Consider the following 19,653-nt stretch of genomic DNA (forward strand, 5'->3'; position numbering starts at 1 on the left):
CCGCATGTGCTGTGCCCATGATGCGGATTTTTCCGCAGCGTAAATGCTGCGCTCAAAAATCCGCAGCATGTCAATTAATTTTGCGTAAACGCGGCGTTTTCGCCGCCATTGACTTGCATTAGAACGCGCCAATTCCGCAAGACTGCATCTGTACTTGCGTTATTGGCGTGTACTAATGTGCGGATGGTACCCGGGTGTGGAGGAGAGGAGAGTCTCATCCACACCCAGGTACCATTAAAAAATCTGTAAAAAAAGAATAAAATAAAAAATAAATGTATACTTACCTTCTGTCGGCCCGCGCACTGCTCCTGCTTGATTCCCGGCACTTTGCAGTGAGTTGAAGGACCTGCGCTGACGTCAGAGTCATATGACGGGTCACGTGACGCTGACGTCGGCAGGTCTTTCAATTCAATGTTGCCGGCAAGGGAGAACGGAGTGTAAAGCAGGACACCGGGGGCCATCAGAGGGTAAAGTATACATTTATTTTTTATTTTTACCATTCTCTTGGGTCACACTATATAAATCCATGCCGGTTGAATGGATTTATATAGCGTGACCTAGTTGTCAAGCACTTTCCAAGTGATGCTAAAATCGCCTGGAAAGCGCTTGTCAATCCGCATGCGGAAACGCATGTGAATCCGCATGTATTCCGCAGGAAAAACGCATGTACAATCCGCATGCGTTTTTTCTGCCAGGGAGATGCAGAAATGATGCAGACATTTTCTGCTTCATTTCTGCATCGTGTGCACATACCCTAAGAGTAACCATCGTTTTAAATTTTATTTCATAAATCAATAGTACATGTGAAAATAAAAAAACTCTGTAATATACAGTACAGACCAAAAGTTTGGACGCACCTTCTCATTTAAATATTTTTCTGTATTTTCATGACTATGAAAATTGTACATTCACACTGAAGGCATCAAAACTATGAATTAACACATGTGGAATTATATACTTAGCAAAAAAGTGTGAAACAACTGAAAATATGTCTTATATTCTAGGTTCTTCAAAGTAGCCACCTTTTGCTTTGATGACTGCTTTGCACACTCTTAGCATTCTCTTGATGAGCTTCAAGAGGTAGTCACCGGAAATGGTTTGCACTTCACAGGTGTGCCCTGTCAGGTTTAATAAGTGGGATTTCTTGCCTTATAAATGGGGTTGGGACCATCAGTTGTGTTGTGCAGAAGTCTGGTGGATATACAGCTGATAGTCCTACTGAATAGACTGTTAGAATTTGTATTATGGCAAGAAAAAAGCAGCTAAGTAAAGAAAAACGAGTGGCTATCATTACTTTAAGAAATGAAGGTCAGTCAGTGTGAAAAATTGGGAAAACTATGAAAGTGTCCCCAAGTGCAGTTGCAAAAACCATCAAGCGCTACAAAGAAACTGGCTCACATGAGGACAGCCCCAGGAAAGGAAGACCAAGAGTCACCTCTGCTTCTGAGGATAAGTTTATCCAAGTCACCAGCCTCAGAAATCGCAGGTTAACAGCAGCTCAGATTAGAGACCAGGTCAATGCCACACAGAGTTCTAGCAGCAGACACATCTCTACAACAACTGTTAAGAGGAGAGTTTGTGCAGCAGGGCTTCATGGTAAAATAGCTGCTAGGAAACAACTGCTAAGGACAGGAAACAAGCAGAACAGACTTGTTTGGGCTAAAGAACACAAGGAATGGACATTAGATCAGTGGAAATCTGTGCTTTGGTCTGATGAGTCCAAATTTGAGATCTTTGGTTCCAACCAGTGTCTTTGTGCGATGCAGAAAAGGTGAACGGATGGACTCTACATGCCTGGTTCCCACCGTGAAGCAAGGAGGAGGAGGTGTGATGGTGTGGGGGTATTTTGCTGGTGACACTGTTGGGGATTTATTCAAAATTGAAGGCATACTGAACCAGCATGGCTACCACAGCATCTTGCAGCGGCATGCTATTCCATCCGGTTTGCGTTTAGTTGGACCATCATTTATTTTTCAACAGGACAATATCCCCAAACACACCTCCAGGCTGTGTAAGGGCTATTTGACCAAGAAGGAGAGAGATGGGGAGCTACGCCAGATGACCTGGCCTCCACATTCACCAGACCTGAACCCAATCGAGATGGTTTGGGGTGAGCTGGACCGCAGAGTGAAGGCAAAAGGGCCAACAAGTTCTAAGCATCTCTGGGAACTCCTTCAAGATTGTTGGAAGACCATTTCCGGTGACTACCTCTTGAAGCTCATCAAGAGAATGCCAAGAGTGTGCAAAGCAGTCATCAAAGCAAAAGGTGGCTACTTTGAAGAACCTAGAATATAAGACATATTTTCAGTTGTTTCACACTTTTTTGTCAAGTATATAATTCCACATGTGTTAATTCATAGTTTTAATGCCTTCAGTGTAAATGTACAATTTTCATAGTCATGAAAATACAGAAAAATCTTTAAATGAGAAGGTGTGTCCAAACTTTTGGTCTGTACTGTATCTTATCAGAGAAATCTGCTTCTTTCTCCGCCAAGACTGCTTAATCATTTTAAAACTTGTCAATTTGAAGGTAAAATCTGTATTCAGTGAAGACAGATTTTTACATCACTGAAATGAGATGACAGCTTGCACTGATGAGGGGCAATACCCTGAAACACAGTGTCTGCAAATTGAGATTCTGGTTCTGGCTTTTATCCTAAGTCATGTGATAAGGCTCATTGGAAAGTCAATATTGACTTTTAGGATTGCTACTTCCTATAGGTCGCACTATAGATCTAGCCCTCTTCCTCTCTAAAAAGACAATTTGCATATTTCCAAGAGGAGCATTGCGGCTTAAAAGTCTTCTCACCTAGACATGCTTAAAATGTCACTCTCCACAAAGAGAAATGTTATCCCTTGGATCCCGGTCAGATGCCTCTCACCCAGCCAAACCAGATCTCACACTTTGCACTGACTAGGGGCAGTACCCTGAAACACAGTGTCTGAAAACTGAGACTCTGGTTCTGGATTTTATCCTAAGTCATGTGACAAGGCTCGTTAGAGAGCCGATATTGACTTTTAGGATTGCTACTTCCTATAGGTGGCACTAGAGATCTAGTCCTCTTCCTCTCTGAAGAAATAAGCAGCTGCTGCAGAGATTCTATGTAAATGGAAGATAAGAATGGAGCTCTGCCTCTAGCTCCCCTGTCCTCTCCTTCTCCCTCCCATCTACGTAGAATCTTATCAGTAGTAGCTGTCATCTTACATCTCAGTAATGTAAAAATCTGTCTTCACTGAATACAGATTTTACCAGAAATTGAGAATTTTGAAAATGAAAGATCAGTCCTGGCTGAGAAAGAAGCAGATTTCTCTGATGAGAGATTACAAGGTTTCTCATTTTCTCACGTACTATTGATTTATGAACTACAAATTAAAACAACGGTAACTCTAACATTTATCACAAATGTATAAGCACTTAAACAGTAACTAAATAAAAGGGGAAAGAAAAATTTTAAGTTTTCATAAAATTGTAATAAATTTGGAAAATGTAGCTGTCACGGTTTCAACCTTGACTGTGGCCAGGGAACGCTGTGAGTGACAGCTCAGCCGCCCCAAGGGATCAATTTTGTGATGACTGTCCAGTTATCCAATCGGATCCTGGAGCGTGCTGGGTTGCCAACATCTTGATAGAACAGCAGGGCTGTCAATCTTGTTCGGTTTGCGGGCATTTCCCCAGGTGTCTCCCATCCTTAATCATTTGCAAGGTATTTAGCTGGCTAGCTGTTAGTAGTCAGTGTCAGTTGTAGATTTGTTATAATTAGGTGTGTGCTTTTTCTGTGTCTGACTACTAATCTTGCCGATGACCCTGGATTTTGTTGTGACTACTCTTTTGGATAATCCCTTTTGCTTTTGACGCTTTCTGACTTCTGGTATCTGACCCCTGACTTGGTCTCTGACTATCCATTTGTTGTACTCTCTGGTTTTCACGTACTCTCCTGGCATGTGACCCTCAACTGTTACCTGACCACACCTTTGTCTCACCCCATTTGTATTACGAGCCCTCCTGGTATCTGATGTTGGACCTCCTGACTACCTTGTCTCACGGCTTGCCCGTCAGTAGTGACTCAGCGTCACAGTAGCTATACTTATCTTGTATTATTATTTTTTTTTTATTATCGTTTCATTTTTTTTTTACTAAAATTATTCATTTCAATCAGAAAGCTAAAATTATAATTTTGCAAAGCTAAGATTATCAGGAAACAGTGCATTACATGAGCTATTAATTCTTCACTTACTCTTTTGGTGGATCCAGGTCTTCAGGCCGAGCTTCAAAGAACCTTAAGACATCTTCACAGCGTGATATATGTGCTGGTAATTTAACTAACGCCTGCAAAGTAAGAAAATAAAATGTAAGGCCAGGCTAACATCTGCGTTGGACACTACATTGCATTTTCCATGAAGACGACAGTAATATATAGAGCAGATACTGCACAATTTCTTTCAGTAAAATAGAAGATACCATGACACAAACACTATGGACCACATTACAGTCAATGGGCCCCATCAGGCACCAATGGTGTTCTTCATGTGTCAGTGTTGAAACTGCCATTAATTTATTTTTTTTTGTTCAAAGGAAAAAGCAAAATATTCTAACTAAACTATGGAGACGTGAACCCAACCTACTAAGGCAGAACTGGGCAAACTGTGGCCACATCCAGCCCTCTGGCTGTTCCACTCTGGCCCATGGACTCAGACAGCCAGAAGACAAACAGTGGCCCACGGGCCACACCTTGCCCTCGCCTGCCATCAGTCTGCCGCTGCCCACTATCACAGCTATCCACATCAACGGGATTCTGACAGTGGTTAATATATTGGTGGAGAAGGGGTCGCCGGCTCTTTCTTTGACCGATCAGCATTGGCGACTGTGCTAGCAGATTTGATTTCATTGCGTCTGCAGTGTGAAGAGTCAGTGTACCGAAGACAACAGAGTGCCGGAGGAACGGGAACAAGGTGAGTATGTTTTTTTATATGTGTATGGGATGTTTTCATGTAGGGGTTCATATTGTATACAGGGGGCTATGTGAGGGCTCATATTGTATACAGGGGGCTATGTGAGGGCTCATACTGTATATAGAGAGGCTACGTGGGGGCCACACTCTATAGGTGTCTATGTGGGTCTCATTCTATATATAGAACCTATATAGATGCTCATACAGTATATTGAAGGCTTTGTGGGGGCTGAACTGTTCATAGAGACTATGTTGGGCTTGATACTGTATATAGGGGGCTATGTGGAGGCCGATACTGTATATAAGAGGTTATGTGGGGGTTGATACTGTATATATAGAGACTTTATGGGGCCTAATACTGTATATAGGGGGTTATGTGGGGGCTGATACTGTTTATAGAGAGACTATGTGGGGCCTGATACTGTATATAGGCGGCTATGTGGGGGTTGATACTCTATATAGGGGGCTATGTGGGGAGTCATACTGCATATATTAAACTATGTGGGGGCTCATTGTAAAGAGGAGCTATCTTTATTGACCAGATTTAATTTCAGTCTATTGGTTCAGCCCTGCACAACAGTCATGGTCTCTCATGTGGCCCCTTGGAAAGATTAATTGCCTACCCCTGTACGAAGGTAACAAGGTATATGCACAATTCTAATAGCATTAACATGTTCTTACCCTGCAATACTCATCAATGGGCTTCAGCCTCTTCACTGCTACATCACGTATATGACTCCTCCGGAACAATATTTTACCTAAAATAAAAAAAATATATTAGAATATCAAAACAGCTGCAATATCAAATGAATGCAGGGTAATTAGGTAGCACAAATCTGAGTGCAATACGTGCTTCAATAGGATTGTTATTCCGCAAGAAAACCCGTTGATAACATATTTGCATTACTTTATAGTGAAGTGATGATATTATATCTTATTATATCTATTATTTCTTATTCATGAACATGGATTTGTGACGTCCTCATTCTCGAAAGAGCCCCTTTTTGAGTTTACCCTGGGTGATGGGGGGACTCGGCGTCGGGTCCTGTGAAGAAGAGATGGGGTGCAGCCGTGGCCCGGACCCGACCTGTGCTCAGGGCCGTCACATGAAAAGGAAGATGTTGCGGGCTCGTCTGGGCTGAGTGGCTTATTTAACGACTACGCCACCTGTGGTGCCTGGTGAAGGGTCACTGCTCCCCACAGGTGGAGCAAGGCCTCGGGGCAGGCAGGCAGGATGGAAGGAGGGGGGGTAGTAGTGCGGGGAGAACGGACACCGCGTCGCATGGTATGGCGCATAATGAACAGTCCGGAGGCCATAGGGGTGAACTTTCAAGGCTTTACTCACTTTAGAGACGACAGCGGGAAGGCGACTCCCTGCTCCCCCGCGGAGTCCTGCGGCTACCAGGGACGGGGGTCCGACTACCTCCGAGTAAGTCCAGCATTCAGTCGGGACCCTACACCAGAGTGTTCCTGCACTACAGACCTCTCCCTTTCCCGTCTGTGCGTGTGTAGATAGGCCGGGTCTCCCTCTGAGCTCCTCTCAGAACTAGGGCACGGGTGGCAATTCCCCTCCATCCGATGCCCGGTGGGATCCTCTGGGCCTACCAGGCTTTCCCAACCAGGACTTTGAGTGACGAGGTCGGGTGTCGGGGGCCGGTACCCCTCTTGCAGCCGGAATCCCTCTGAATAGATCCAGCTAGGCGAGGACAGGTGGCGCACTCCGCTCCGTCTGCATTCTCCCCGGGACCCATTTGCTGTGGAGCCACACTCTAGAGCTCCTGGGCCTTCTTGCTCATGGTCCTCGACCGGGCTGAGATAGTCCTTATCTCCCGCCTGCCCATCATCCCAAGGCCTAGGGACTAGGGCCGTGTCTCCCTCCCCTGCAGGCCCACACAGGATCCACTTTCAGGGTAGGAGATCACGTTCTGACACCAGTCATGGTACGGCCATAATACAGCCGAGTACTGTCAGGCATCAGTCAAGAACAGTCAGAGAACTAAGAACCAAGATGGCCTTAAACTAAATATAAAATTTTTACCGTAACTAACTTGTAAGTCCTCCACCCTCACCCACTAACTGGTTCCTACCACTTTGTGTTCCCCAGTCTCCCTGTAACCAGGGGAGCAGCACCTAGTGCATACTAGTTCCCTCTGGTGGAGAAGTGTGGTGTTGGAGGAAAAAGGTTAGGTCACAACTATCACACCGGGCTTACCTCAGAGGAGGAACACCACACTCCATTAATGAAGTGCAGCATCCCTGTGGCGGTCGAACCCTCAGGGGCGCCACAGATTGCTTTATTCACTCGTCCAACACTCTGTCTTAGGACTCATTCACACGATTGTATATTCTCTCTGTTGGAGTCTGTGCAAAGTGTCAACTTAGTGTGATTTTATTCTCTCACATGAGAGACTTGCATCACAGGTGAGAAGATGGAAAACGTAATTTTTCCATCTTCTCCATAGTCTGAGTTTGCGGATGTCGGACTGCACTCAGATGTCATCCAAGTTTGATGTTTTACACACACACCCATAGATATATATGAATGCGCATTGTCTGAATTCTGGAGATTTGCACTGCCCCATAGAACAACATTGATCGGCGCGCTATCCAATAAAACATCCGATAGCACTCGGCCATGTTATATGCTCATGTGAGCGAGCCCTTACACAAGTCTTTTTCAAGCAATATATGTGTTTGTGTAGCAACATTTGTGTATTTGTTTCGTTAAATTGTGGTCTTTTTAAGCCTATCATTTCTGCTTTATCCATTTTTAAAAAACAGAGATCTCTAGAAGTTTTATGCATTTCATATCAACTTATATAAAGTGTGTAACATTTATATATTCTGAAGAAGATACACATATTCGTATATGGAAAAACCAAAGACAAGAAAAATACCCAAATAACTGAAAGTAAATGTATAAATCGCATATTTGTATATGAAGGAGTTTTACCTTGTAAAATATAAGATAATTAAGAATTGTTTTATCATGACATGAACTGAGTTGATTCTAGAATGAGGAGTATAAAAATACAGCAACCAGATTTGTGGCACTGAAAGTAAAAACCAGCCACATCGATAGTTTGCAGGTAATTCATCGTACCATACTGCAGAGATTAGTAGCGTGGATCTACAAAACTGGGGATTCATATATCCCTGGGGTTATGTACATAAACTGAAAGAATTACTGATACATTTAATTCCATTTTTTTGGTTCTTTCAAATGTAAAATCTCTTTAAAAAATGCTAAATCTGATACTAGATGATGGAGCCAAATCCTGTGCACCAATGTGTCGCCAACATATTCATGCTCGTAAGACATCAGATTTATCATTTCTAACCCACTGAGTAGTAAATAGACATTACAAAGGTCCTATTTAAAAAGATCCCATGCTGCTTCATCTGGAAAGTGCCAAGGTTTTTGAGAAACTAGTGACCTTACTAACATACTGTACGCTAAGATGCACAACGGTGTCCAAGAAAATCCATCTCAACACTGGGACTATTGTGCATTTACATGAAAATCATTTACCCAACTGGTAAACGATGTGGTGGTGTCTTGAAGATCAAGTCCCTCTCTGAAGCGGTCAAGGGATCTGTATTTCCCAAATGGGATATGCACAATACATTTATACAATGTTCCTCAAATCAAATTTGTTATTAGCAAGTAATATTTCTTTCCCATACAACAAGAGAGAGTTTGACAGTGAGCAGTGTGGATCCTTGGCATCTTCATTTACAAAGGTTTATCCAGGACTTTTATAATTATGGCCAATCCTTAGGATAGTTGATCAATATTAGGCTAGGGTCACACCAAAATATTTTCTCTAAGCCGAGAGAATCGACCGATTATGCTAATGACACTCTGATCAGAGTTTGATTACAATGCGATCCAATTTTTTTGGATGAAGAGAAGATGGAAAAAAAAAGGTCTCCGTCTTCTGCATTCTGTCAGTCTGTGGAAATCGGGCTGTACTGACACGTCAACCAAGTGAAGTCTGATTTATTTCCATGGACTCGTTGACTTGTATGGCCAAGTGCAATCCGAATAAAGGATGCAAACTGTGCATGCAACAATTTTTTCCTAGGACAGACTCTGTCCGAGGAAAGAGTTGGACATGTGAACGGCCCCATAGAATAACATTGGCTCGAGTGCAATCTGATGTTTTATCAGATCGTACTGGGATTGAAAATACGGCAGTCTGCACAAGCCCATAGATTGATGGGGATTGCATACCCAGCACCTCCACCAATCAGTTGTAACAAAGTCCCGCAGGGGCTGTATCTAAGCAGTTTACGGAGCAGGAATACCACAGCCATGTACACCAATCTGATATTGATGACTTCTAGGAATTGGCCATAAATATCTAAAAAGCTCTAATTTCAAGGGGAATACTGATTGGATACTGATTATTACCATCCCACTCAGAACACATGTATTTATTTATTTTACATTGGGGCTCACAGTGTAAATTCCCAATCAGTATGTCTTTGGAGAGTGGGAGGAAACCGGAGAACCCGGAGGAAACCCAAGCAAACACGGGGAGAACATACAAACTCCTTGCAGATGTTGTCCTTGATGGGATTTGAACTCAGGACCTCAGCGCTGCAAGGCTGCAGTGCTAACCACTGTGCCACCGTGCTGACCCTAGCACATGGACAGGCGCTCTGGGTAATTTTTTGACTACCCATCTCCTTTCCATGATTCTTAGGATTTAAGGTACACTGGCCACCAAGTTTCATACTACTTCCTGCTAATTGACACTCTGACCGGGATGTTTAAATAGTTTCACTTTGCAACAGGGAGGGGCCGCTGATACTCACATGTTTCCTTGTGAATGCTTGGAGCTCTCAGACTGCTATCTTACTCTGTGGAGCTAGGAGGATGCTTGGAGTTCTCTCTCTGATGTCAGCTAAAGCTAAGCTACTTTCCCTCGTATCTGTCTCCCTTGTTGTCTTTAGTTGTCAGTTTGGATCGACTAGTGCTCATCCCTCCCTTCCCTTTACACGGCCAAGTGCTAGAGAAATACAGGGTTTAGGTGCACTTGCGGCGATTGGTGAGGAACCAATACAGGGAAGTTAATGGAGAGAGGGTGATATCAGATCAGCCTAGGAGGTCTCCCTTCCCCCTTTCCCTAGAGTCTGGGCTCCCTTTCCCCCTTCCCTTTGTGTTGCACTTAGTCTTTCACACACATTGCGTGACAGAACATTAGAAAAAAATAAAATTTAAAAACCTAATTTAAAACAGTAGGTCACTTTCTGATGACACATTCCTACCCACATTTTACTACAATCACAAAACTTAACAATAAAAAGTACACATTAGTATAGAAGGAAACCTACAGCTGGAAGAGGCTTTAGAGTTTAAACCAAATAAATAAAAGATTTCATTGAAAGGAAGAAAAAGTTTGGCCAAAAACCACACTAAGGAAAAATCTGGAATAATAAGAGAACTAAAGAGATTCACAATGAAGAATCACTTCCATCTCTCACATTATTGTCTTCAAAACAAAGATAAGAAAACAGCTGGGAAATGTGAAAAGACAACTGATGTTTTCAAAGGCACCAGTTCCAATCTTTATCAAAAGGGAAAATTAGGCAAGCTGGATTTTTTCACAATTTTCACATCAGAATCAGTGATGTATCATGAATTGAAACAAGGACCCCATAGCTCTGTTGTATACTGATTAATACCACCCGACTCAGTGAGAACACATGGACAGGAGCTCTGGGTAATTATTTTGACAACCCATCTCCTTTCCATGATTCTTAGGTTTTAAAGGTACATGTTTGAGTTGGCGGCATTTGCTATAAAGTTGGACTAGATCATGGAAGAAGTTGGTAAGGTTTTTGCATCATTTAACATGTAATTATTACAATATGGATATATAGTGGGGCATTTTATATGGGTATCAACAGGAACAGAGACAGAAGAGAGCCCCTGTGCAAGAACAGTATAAGGGTCCTTTGCAGTCCAAAAGCTCATCATAATGTACAATTCCATCTGCTTTGGAGGTGGTAGTGGCTCCCTTACCTCTTGGGCCTTGTTCGGCTGCACAGGTTGCACCAATAGCATGTCCGCCCATGAGTAACGAGCTTTGCACCAGTTCAGACATGGCAGTCTGTTTGACTTAACCTAAGGATGGACATTCTAACTTTTCCAGAAGCAGAGTATGAAAAAAGATCCAAAGTGATCACACCCCAGAATTGTAATGATGTCACTCTTGAATTCTGACCAAATATCATCATGCCAATGTATCCAAACCAAAAACTTACAAGCTGAGATATCAAACATAAAAAAGACTGCATGATACAACTAACTAAAGAATATCTATGAATGTTGTCCAATCTGGTCCAATGCATATTACAATGTAGACTTGTATAAAACATTTAGGGAAGAGGCAGTCCACCATAAAACTCAGACGAAGATCACAACGCAATGCTCAGACTGGCTGGTGGCTCTCCCGACCTGAGTGTGACAGCTGCATAGAAATGCCTGCTGTCACATTCGGGTGGGGAGAGCCACCGGCCAGTCCGAGCATTGCGTTGTGATCTTCGTCCGAGTAATACCGCTGTCTAACTCTTCCCTTAAGAATAGGGATGAGCCTGATTAGGTAGAAAAGTTGCCTGGTTTTAACTGGGTGACTAACAGGCCCCTGGGATTACTCATTTGTACATAGATTGCAACTTGGCCATTATCAACTAATTTCAAATAGATAAAAAACAGAAAGGGGGCAAATAAATGCAACTTCTGGCATTTTCACGTCTTTCTCGTCCCAGCTCTGACAAAGTGGGTGGGAGGGGCTTTGGTGAGGCGTGGTAAACCCCACTTGTCAAATTCATGACGGGGGGGGGGGGGGGGAGTGTTCTCTACGCCACTAATCTTATTCCAGAAGGCCACTACAAGCCTTGTCTTGAGCCTCTTCGTGAATCAGGAGCATCCACTCCAAAACACCCTATCACCAGACTTGATGAGAGAATCGAGGGTCTTGAAGAATCGCCCCCAAAATGTCTTATAAAAGTCAGCACTGTCCTGCAATGTACTAAAATGACTTATTCCTGTATTTCCTTAATAAATGACCAAGCGAGACAATCCTAAAAAAAACAGTTCATTTGGAAGCCGTTGACCTTACTCCAGTATATACTTAGAAATCAGGGCTGTGGAGTTGGAGTCGGAGTCGTGGACTAGGAGTCGGTGTCGGTATAAAATGGACCGGCTCCAACTCCTAAAATATATAATAAATTGGGTGCAGTAGATCAATGCAGTTTGTGGGGAATATTTTTTCATAGGAATTTGGGAAAGTTATGAAATGTCCTATAAATGGCTGTTCTATTCCCGATCTAAGGCTACATTCGCACACAGCGTTTTTGCTGCATTTTTTGAGGATACGTTTTTCAGCTGCAAAAGCAGATCAGCTTTTTAAAAAACCGCATCACCTGAAAGGTTTTTGAGCTCATAGATAATGTTTTCAATAGCAAAAGCAGATTAGAAAAACACAGAACAAACTGACATGCTCATTCTTTGTGAGGATCCGTTTTTGAGCCCAAAAACGGATCCTCACAAAACGATGTGTCTGAATGTCATATCTTGAAACCCATTGACTTTGCTGGGATGCCCAGAGACACGGCATTTTACTGCAAAAAACGGATCCGCAAAAACGCTGTGTGTGAATCATGGCCGTAGCCAGCGAGGGACAGGGGGGGGGCAGCTGCCCCCCCCGCCCCCTAGAAGCAGGGGCACGCACCTATCAAAACTCACTTCTATGCTGCAGTGCCCCCGTCCTGCACTGGCTCCAGACTGCAGGGGGCAATCTCCCCTCCTCTGTCCTGTCTTCTGCCGCCTTCACCAGAGAGAGGAGGGGGAGGGGTGCTTGCCCTGCACAGGGTCCGATTCCTGGGCCCCGAGCTGGAGAAAGTGAAAGTACTACTGCTCATCTCTGTCACAGGAAGGTAACTAATGCTAATATTGTAGGTGATTATTATGTGCTCTCTGCACAATGTGTGTGAACTATATGTGCGATATGTGCAATGTACTATTTGCTTTCTGTAGCTGTCATCTGTCTATCACACTCTATTCCTCCAGCTATCCCTCCAGCTATCCATCATTATATTCTATCTAAATATCTTGATTATTGTATCATAAAAATGATTAAATGTCTGATGTTCACATTGTACTAAAATAAATTTTTCACTTAAATATAAGCAATATATGTGGGAGTCGGTGTAAGGGAAATTGAGGAGTCGGAGTCGCAGGTTTGGCTTACCGACTCCACAGCCCTGTTACAAATAATGTAATTATGTCAATCGTTCATCTGGTCTCAGACCCATCAGTAATACATTTTAGAGATAAATAATGCTGTTTGCATAAGTTCTACTCACTTCTATTGGATATACAGAAACAGCATAGCAAAGTCCTTTTGGCTTTTTCCATAACCATGACTATATTCACATCTCTGCTGTGAATGGCAATATGACAATACTCCTTAAAAATCACGTCACACAAATATATATTTTCCCTGGTGCCAATGCCATTGCTCTCCTGAATCTGCTGTTGTTTTTCTTTTTTATTCCAGTACCTCTCCGTTTTTTTTTAGATAAAGTCCCCTCTTCCCTGTATGGAAATATTGTTTTATTTTTCAAGGGCCCCCGGATGAAGCATTTCATGCGAAACACACATGGGGAGCTGTCGGTACCTGGCCTGTTATACCACAGGTAACATATCTCTGCTTTATTACCTATGGCTATTTTATATGCTATGCATGTGATAGTATCCAACTTATTTATATTATTCACTAAATAATTTAGCTATTTACATTCTTCTTTGCACTTGGGAGTTTTTTGTGATAAATATATTATATGTGGGGACTTAGCCCCCTTATTTACTCTTCACTTCTATGCCGTATGAATCCGTATTTGAATTCTCTACGGTCATTTTAAGTCATTAGTGTTATATATATATATATATATATATATATTTATATTTATTGTCAGGTGTCCCTACTGCTAGTCTCACCCTTCTTTGCCACTTTGTATGTGAGTTTATATCTATGTTTGTATGAATAAACTTATATTTTCAAAATTGTGGGTAAACAACTTTGTTTTAAGAATGTGATGCTTGTTCAAACTCACCTGTGACTAGTAACAGGTGTGAGCAATGATAATCATACGTGAAACCAAATAAAAAGGGGAGAAATTGACTCAATCTTTGCATTGTGTGTCTGTGTATGCCTCCCTAAGCATGGAGAATAGAAAGAGGAGAAGAGAAGGGGGCACAGACTTCAAAAAAGACCCCCTATAAAAAGAGTTGTGAACCACACCCTCTCAGTAACCAAGACTAAATTTAAGTAATAGCAACGGGTCAATAGGTGGAACCACTAAATAGAGATATATACTGTAGCTATATGTGCTAAGAATAAAACTTCGCTTTTTATAGTTATGCCTTAAAAAAAAGTAAACAAATGTGTATAAAACTAGTCCAACCGGACTTAAAGTGCAAATAGACAGTGCAACACAACACATACACGTTGTGATACCTATACTAAAAGCATATATCCACGTCTTATGAACTTCCCAACGTCAAGAAAAAACTCTCCCCGGCAGTATAATACACTGACACGCCAAAATCAAATGCTCTTATGTAGGTAAATAAGCATGAAAAATGAAAGAAAAACAATTCCTATGTAAGGGTGCGAGCATAAACTCCAATATACATAAACAGAATTAAGTGCAAGGAGATTGGAACATTCTCACCCAGTTTATGGCTCCAGAATCAGATACCCAGGTCTGATATAGCCCTTTACCACAGTCCTATGGTGCCATGTTCTATCGGGGAATCATTTTGTATGGGGTGTGGTGCCCCCAACGCGTTTCCTCTAGAAAATGATTCTTCGGGGGAGTCTTTTTATTGTGGTGGGAAATCAACCCACCATCTCTGTACCATGTCACCGCTGGTCATATTGCTATGACCTCCAAGCACTGTGACCAACGGTGACATGATGCAGAGATGGTGCAAGAAAAACAAAGCTAGATTCAGGAGAACAGCGGCATTTAAACCAGATAAAAAAAATATTTATGACAAGTGACAGGTCCCCTTAAAAACACCAAAGTCCTTTAAGTCTCCTTGATCCACGGACAGGAGTAGCACGGTTTTGTGAAAAAAAAAAAAAAACAAACAAACAGGGTTTTCTTTTCTAGAACCCTATTTCCTAATCCTGGGCAACCCCTTTACCACATATAATTCACACTATCTAGTCTTGTTCATTCAGATACGCATGACGGTGACCTCACCACAAGCCATGAGATAAGTCATGCGGCTGCCACAATCCTCTTCCTAATGTGCAGTATTCAAGATCTGGCACTGAGGTCTGCTTAGGTCATTGTGATACCACAGCATTTCCCCCTCCAGCTGTATTTGAGAACTAAATGATGTATTTTTGCTTCTAATACCGAGTAAAATATTTGCTTTACTCAGGTCAAGCGGGAAAATATTTGGAGATGACATGAGATATTGTAGACAAAACTAAACAATACATAAGCATGTTTCCCACCAATTACTGACATCCAGAAATGCACAAATACTATATATTCCACCCTTATGAACAGAGTAAATTCTACCCAGAACTCCCTTGTGTTGATGATTCTGTGTCACATAATGCACTGAGCTATAACGATTTTATTGTCCCAATGTGATTCAGGACTAAATACTTTATTGCGGGGAGATTACCATTTACAGCCATTAATAAAAACAAATCAATTATCCACGCAGAAATAGTTCCAATGTATCTGACCTCCAAAAACAACAACAAAAAACAACCACAGAATTCAGATGTTAAAGATTATTATTTAGATTTTTGTAGGCACAGATAACAGTGGCGTCACTGTAGGGTAGCAGGCTTCCTTTAATCATCTATAAACATAATGCTGGTATGGATTACCAAAGAGTTGTCATTTGGTTTCATCAGTTCCTAGCACATTTACGCCGAAGGACTGTGGTCTGTCTATGCATCTTTTGTTCTTTAAGTAGTGGGGTCCTCCTTGGCCTTTTTCCATAGGTTTCTATTTTGTTCAGTGTGAGTCCAAGTTGAAATCTTCACTCTTGATGTCTCCAGTTCAGCCTGACATTCTTTGGTTTTCATAAGTTGGCGCTTTCCTGTATTTTTAACCAATCTTTGTAGGGTTCCCTTATCAATTTTCCTCTTACCATCATGTCCTGGAAGGTTCTTGACTGATTCATAAGTAGCAAATTTCTTGATAACAGTTAGAACATTTGGTGTAGAGATGCCAAGGTCTTTGAAGCTAGTCTTGAACACTTTCAACTGCTTGTGCTAGGTGATAATAACATATCTGGTCTGCTCAGACAGCGCTCTTGGTTTTCCTATTGAATTATTTTCTCTGGTCTAGTTTGTATTTTATATTTGGGACTTGTGCTTTTCTGAATCAAACATCTGAATTCATACATTTATCCAAATAGATTCACTAAACTGTTTATGACGCGCCCCCTGGGCCAGTGTTGTTTGGGGGATACCCGGAGCCGGATCAGATGGGGGTCGTAGTCTCCGAGTGGCGGTGACCCGGTCCGTGCCCAGGGTGTCAAGCTCAGTGTGTGGCAGTCCTACAGATGTTGCTGGATGTTCTTTAGTGTCGACTACGCCACCCGTTGATTTGCGGTCAATACGGCCGCCGCTGCAGCAGGGTCCGCTGAGGCTGGTGGTGTGTGTGCAGCTTCTGGTGGTATAACCCCCAACGGGAGGGGTATAGCCTCAGGGGGTCAGTTGTAGAGGGTGGTGGTTGTGGTGGTGCAGTGAGGATGGTATTAAGACTCAGAGTCGGGCTGTGCAGTTCAGGGTGTTTACTTACTGCTGTTGTTCTGGTCACTCCGGCCTTGAGTGACCGCCCGAGCCGTGCTGCGTCCACCAGGTCCTGGACTCGGCCAACCCCCAGGTAATTCTGGAGCGTGATCCTGAGATCCCTCTCTGACGTTCCTTTTCTCTGGCCTTCCCCACCAGGGATCCACCTATGTCCGGCTCCCTCGGGTCTCTTGGTGGGTACACCTCCTCTGGGTTCCCTGACCCTATACTTGGTCTGCCTTTCGGGTGGATTTAGTGGGGGGTCGTGGCAGATCCTGCCCACAACCTCCGGTCTCTGGCTGAGGATTAGTGCCCTCCACCAGCTTGGGATCCGGTACCCTTGTGCCAACCCTTCACCCTGTTGCTTGTATTTGGGCTCTTGGGGTTCCCTCTTCTTCCCCTCTGGGTCCTTCTGACTCCTCTCTCTCTTCTTTCTTCAGGACTGCTTGACCCTCTACAACAGACTGACTAGTAGCTGTCTGCCTGTCTGACCCTGATCTAAGATGGTTCCCACCTTATATACTCCCTCTATGTGTGAGCTCAGGTGACCAGCACCCAATGAGCTCCTAGCATTACCCAGACTGCTCCCCCTATCTGCCCCTACACTACTGGGATGTTCCACCCCCCTCCCACTCCAGCCAGGGACAGACACTATCGTACCTGCACATATATTGGTGGGAGTACCGTCGATCTGTCCCCCGGAAATGGGATGTATGTAGTGTATGCAGCCTACTGAGCTCAGTTCCACACTCCATCCTTACCCGGGAGTGGAATACCACACCTCTGGCTTGAGGTGTAATACCCCTGTAGCAGCCGAATCCTCAGGGTGCTACATTTACATCTGTAGATCTTTTGCAATGTATCTAATTTTTAAGGGTGCCAATAATGTTGATCACAGCTGCATGTCTAACTAATAACTGCTTAGACTAAAATTACATAGATCTTTATGGTGGATTATTCATTATTAACATCAATCATATAGAAAAAAAACCTTCAGCATATAATTTTTAAAACTTATCCAGTTTGACCATGCCTTTTTTGTTAGGATTCCTCAATTATAATGGTGTCCGTGGGTTAGGACCCCCAGCAATGATCTTTAACATGAAGGAATCCAGTGGCCTGTGTTCTCTATAGGGCATCCACGGGGAAAGCAAACCTTTACACAGTTCCTATTATGAGTTTTTAAGGCTAAAAATATTGATCATTTATCATAGAATCATAGAATGTTAGAGTTGGACTTCACCTCCTGGATCATCTGGTCCAACCCCCCAGCTCAAAGCAGGATTCACTAAATCATCTCAGACAGATGTCTGTTCAGCCTCTGTTTGAAGACGTCCATTGAAGGGGAACTCATCACCTCTCGTGGCAGCCTGTTCCACTCATTGATCACCCTAACTGTCAAAAAGTTTTTCCTAATATCTAATCTGTGTCTCCTCCCATTCAGTTTCATCCCATTGCTTCTAGTCTTTCCTTGTGCAAATGAGAATAAAGATGATCCTTCTACAATGTGACAGCCCTTGAGATATTTGTAGACAGCTATTAAGTCTCCTCTCAGTCTTCTTTTTTGCAAGCTAAACATTCCCAAATCCTGTAACCGTTCCTCATAGGACATGGTTTGCAGACCGGTCACCATTCTGGTCGCTCTTCTCTGAACTTGCTCCATCTCCATCTGTGACCTTATCTAAGGATAGGGTCTAGTGTTGAGCCACCCCCGTAGTGTTCGAGTTCGGTTCGGTTCGTCGAACCCCCTTGTGTTCGTCGAACACCTTCGAACACCGTTAAAACCAATGGCAGACAAACAAAAACACATAGAAACACATAGAAAACACCTTCAAAGGTGTCCAAAAGCTGACAAACTGCTCAGAAGACATAACTAACACATGGAAAAGTGACAAGTACATATAGTCATGCGAAAAGAAAAGAGGTGGAGGAGTAAAAGGAGGGGGAGACACAGATATAGGCATGTCATGCCCTTCTAAAATCCAAAAAAGTGAGAAGCCGACACGGCCAGTCCGTTCCTGCCCGTGCCACCTCCGTGCCGCCGGGTTTGTGCCAGAGCCGCGGTGGACCCTGACGGCCAGCCCCCCTCTCCCAATACTGGTGCCTGTCCGCTGGTGGGTCGAGCGAGCCCCCCTGTGGTGGAGGCAGCTCTAAGCTTTTTAATTTAAATTGTCTCTCTAATTTGAATGAATACACCTTAAATCCTTTTACAAGGATCTATTGGAGGGCAAGTCTCATGCTAGCAGCCGCCTAATTCCAGCTCCAGTAGCGTCCACTAAAGCTGCTACAGTTAAAAAGCTTTTATAAGGATCGAGCTCAGCTGTCCACCGCAAGGCGTCCTACCGCCAGTCCCAGCCCCTATGCCTTGGGGTGCCTCCCGATGCTCTTCACTAAGTATCCCGTGGTCCCGAAGCATTTCCTTTGAAAAAATTAAGTGTCCAAACTACAGGTGGTGTAGCTTGCTTAACAGCCGGGATAATCCGCTGACTAGCAGACACTGCTACTAGGCACAAAGTATTTCCTTAGCTAGATGCAGTTAAAAATTTGTAATTAGACACTCTCGTTGGATGCTGAGGAAGCATTCCATAGAGTCTCCTGGCACACCATATATTATTCTCTTAAAAAGCTTGGGGTAGGGGTCTAGGGGACCCTTTTATAGCCAAAATCACGGCCCTGTATCGCAATACGTCACCTAGGCTGAAGATAAATGGAACTGTAGCACCCTGAGGGCTCGGTTGCTACAGAGGTATTGCACCTCACCCAGAGGTGTGATATCTCACTCTCAGGTAAGGATGGAGTGTGGATCAGGACCCGACACCTGCATGCATTACACCACATTGCCGTGGGGCAGGGCGACC

At 43.3% G+C, this 19,653-nt stretch overlaps 1 protein-coding gene across 4 annotated transcripts in view; it reads right to left on the bottom strand.

Annotated features, from left to right (window-relative positions):
- SH3PXD2A (SH3 and PX domains 2A) overlaps positions 1-19,653 on the bottom strand; it is a 376,426-nt gene that overhangs the window by 186,859 nt on the left and 169,914 nt on the right. For all 4 annotated transcript variants that reach the window (XM_073685348.1, XM_073685347.1, XM_073685346.1 and 1 more), the window contains 2 exons: positions 5,631-5,707; positions 4,236-4,327 (listed from right to left, as the gene is read on the bottom strand). In XM_073685348.1, coding sequence (XP_073541449.1) covers positions 4,236-4,327; positions 5,631-5,707 — 169 coding nt within the window. The remainder of the gene's footprint in view (positions 1-4,235; positions 4,328-5,630; positions 5,708-19,653) is intronic.

Source organism: Phyllobates terribilis, unplaced genomic scaffold (assembly GCF_046119375.1).
Source record: "Phyllobates terribilis strain yellow unplaced genomic scaffold, ASM4611937v1 Scaffold_5__5_contigs__length_657084704, whole genome shotgun sequence".
Lineage (NCBI taxonomy): Eukaryota > Metazoa > Chordata > Amphibia > Anura > Dendrobatidae > Phyllobates > Phyllobates terribilis.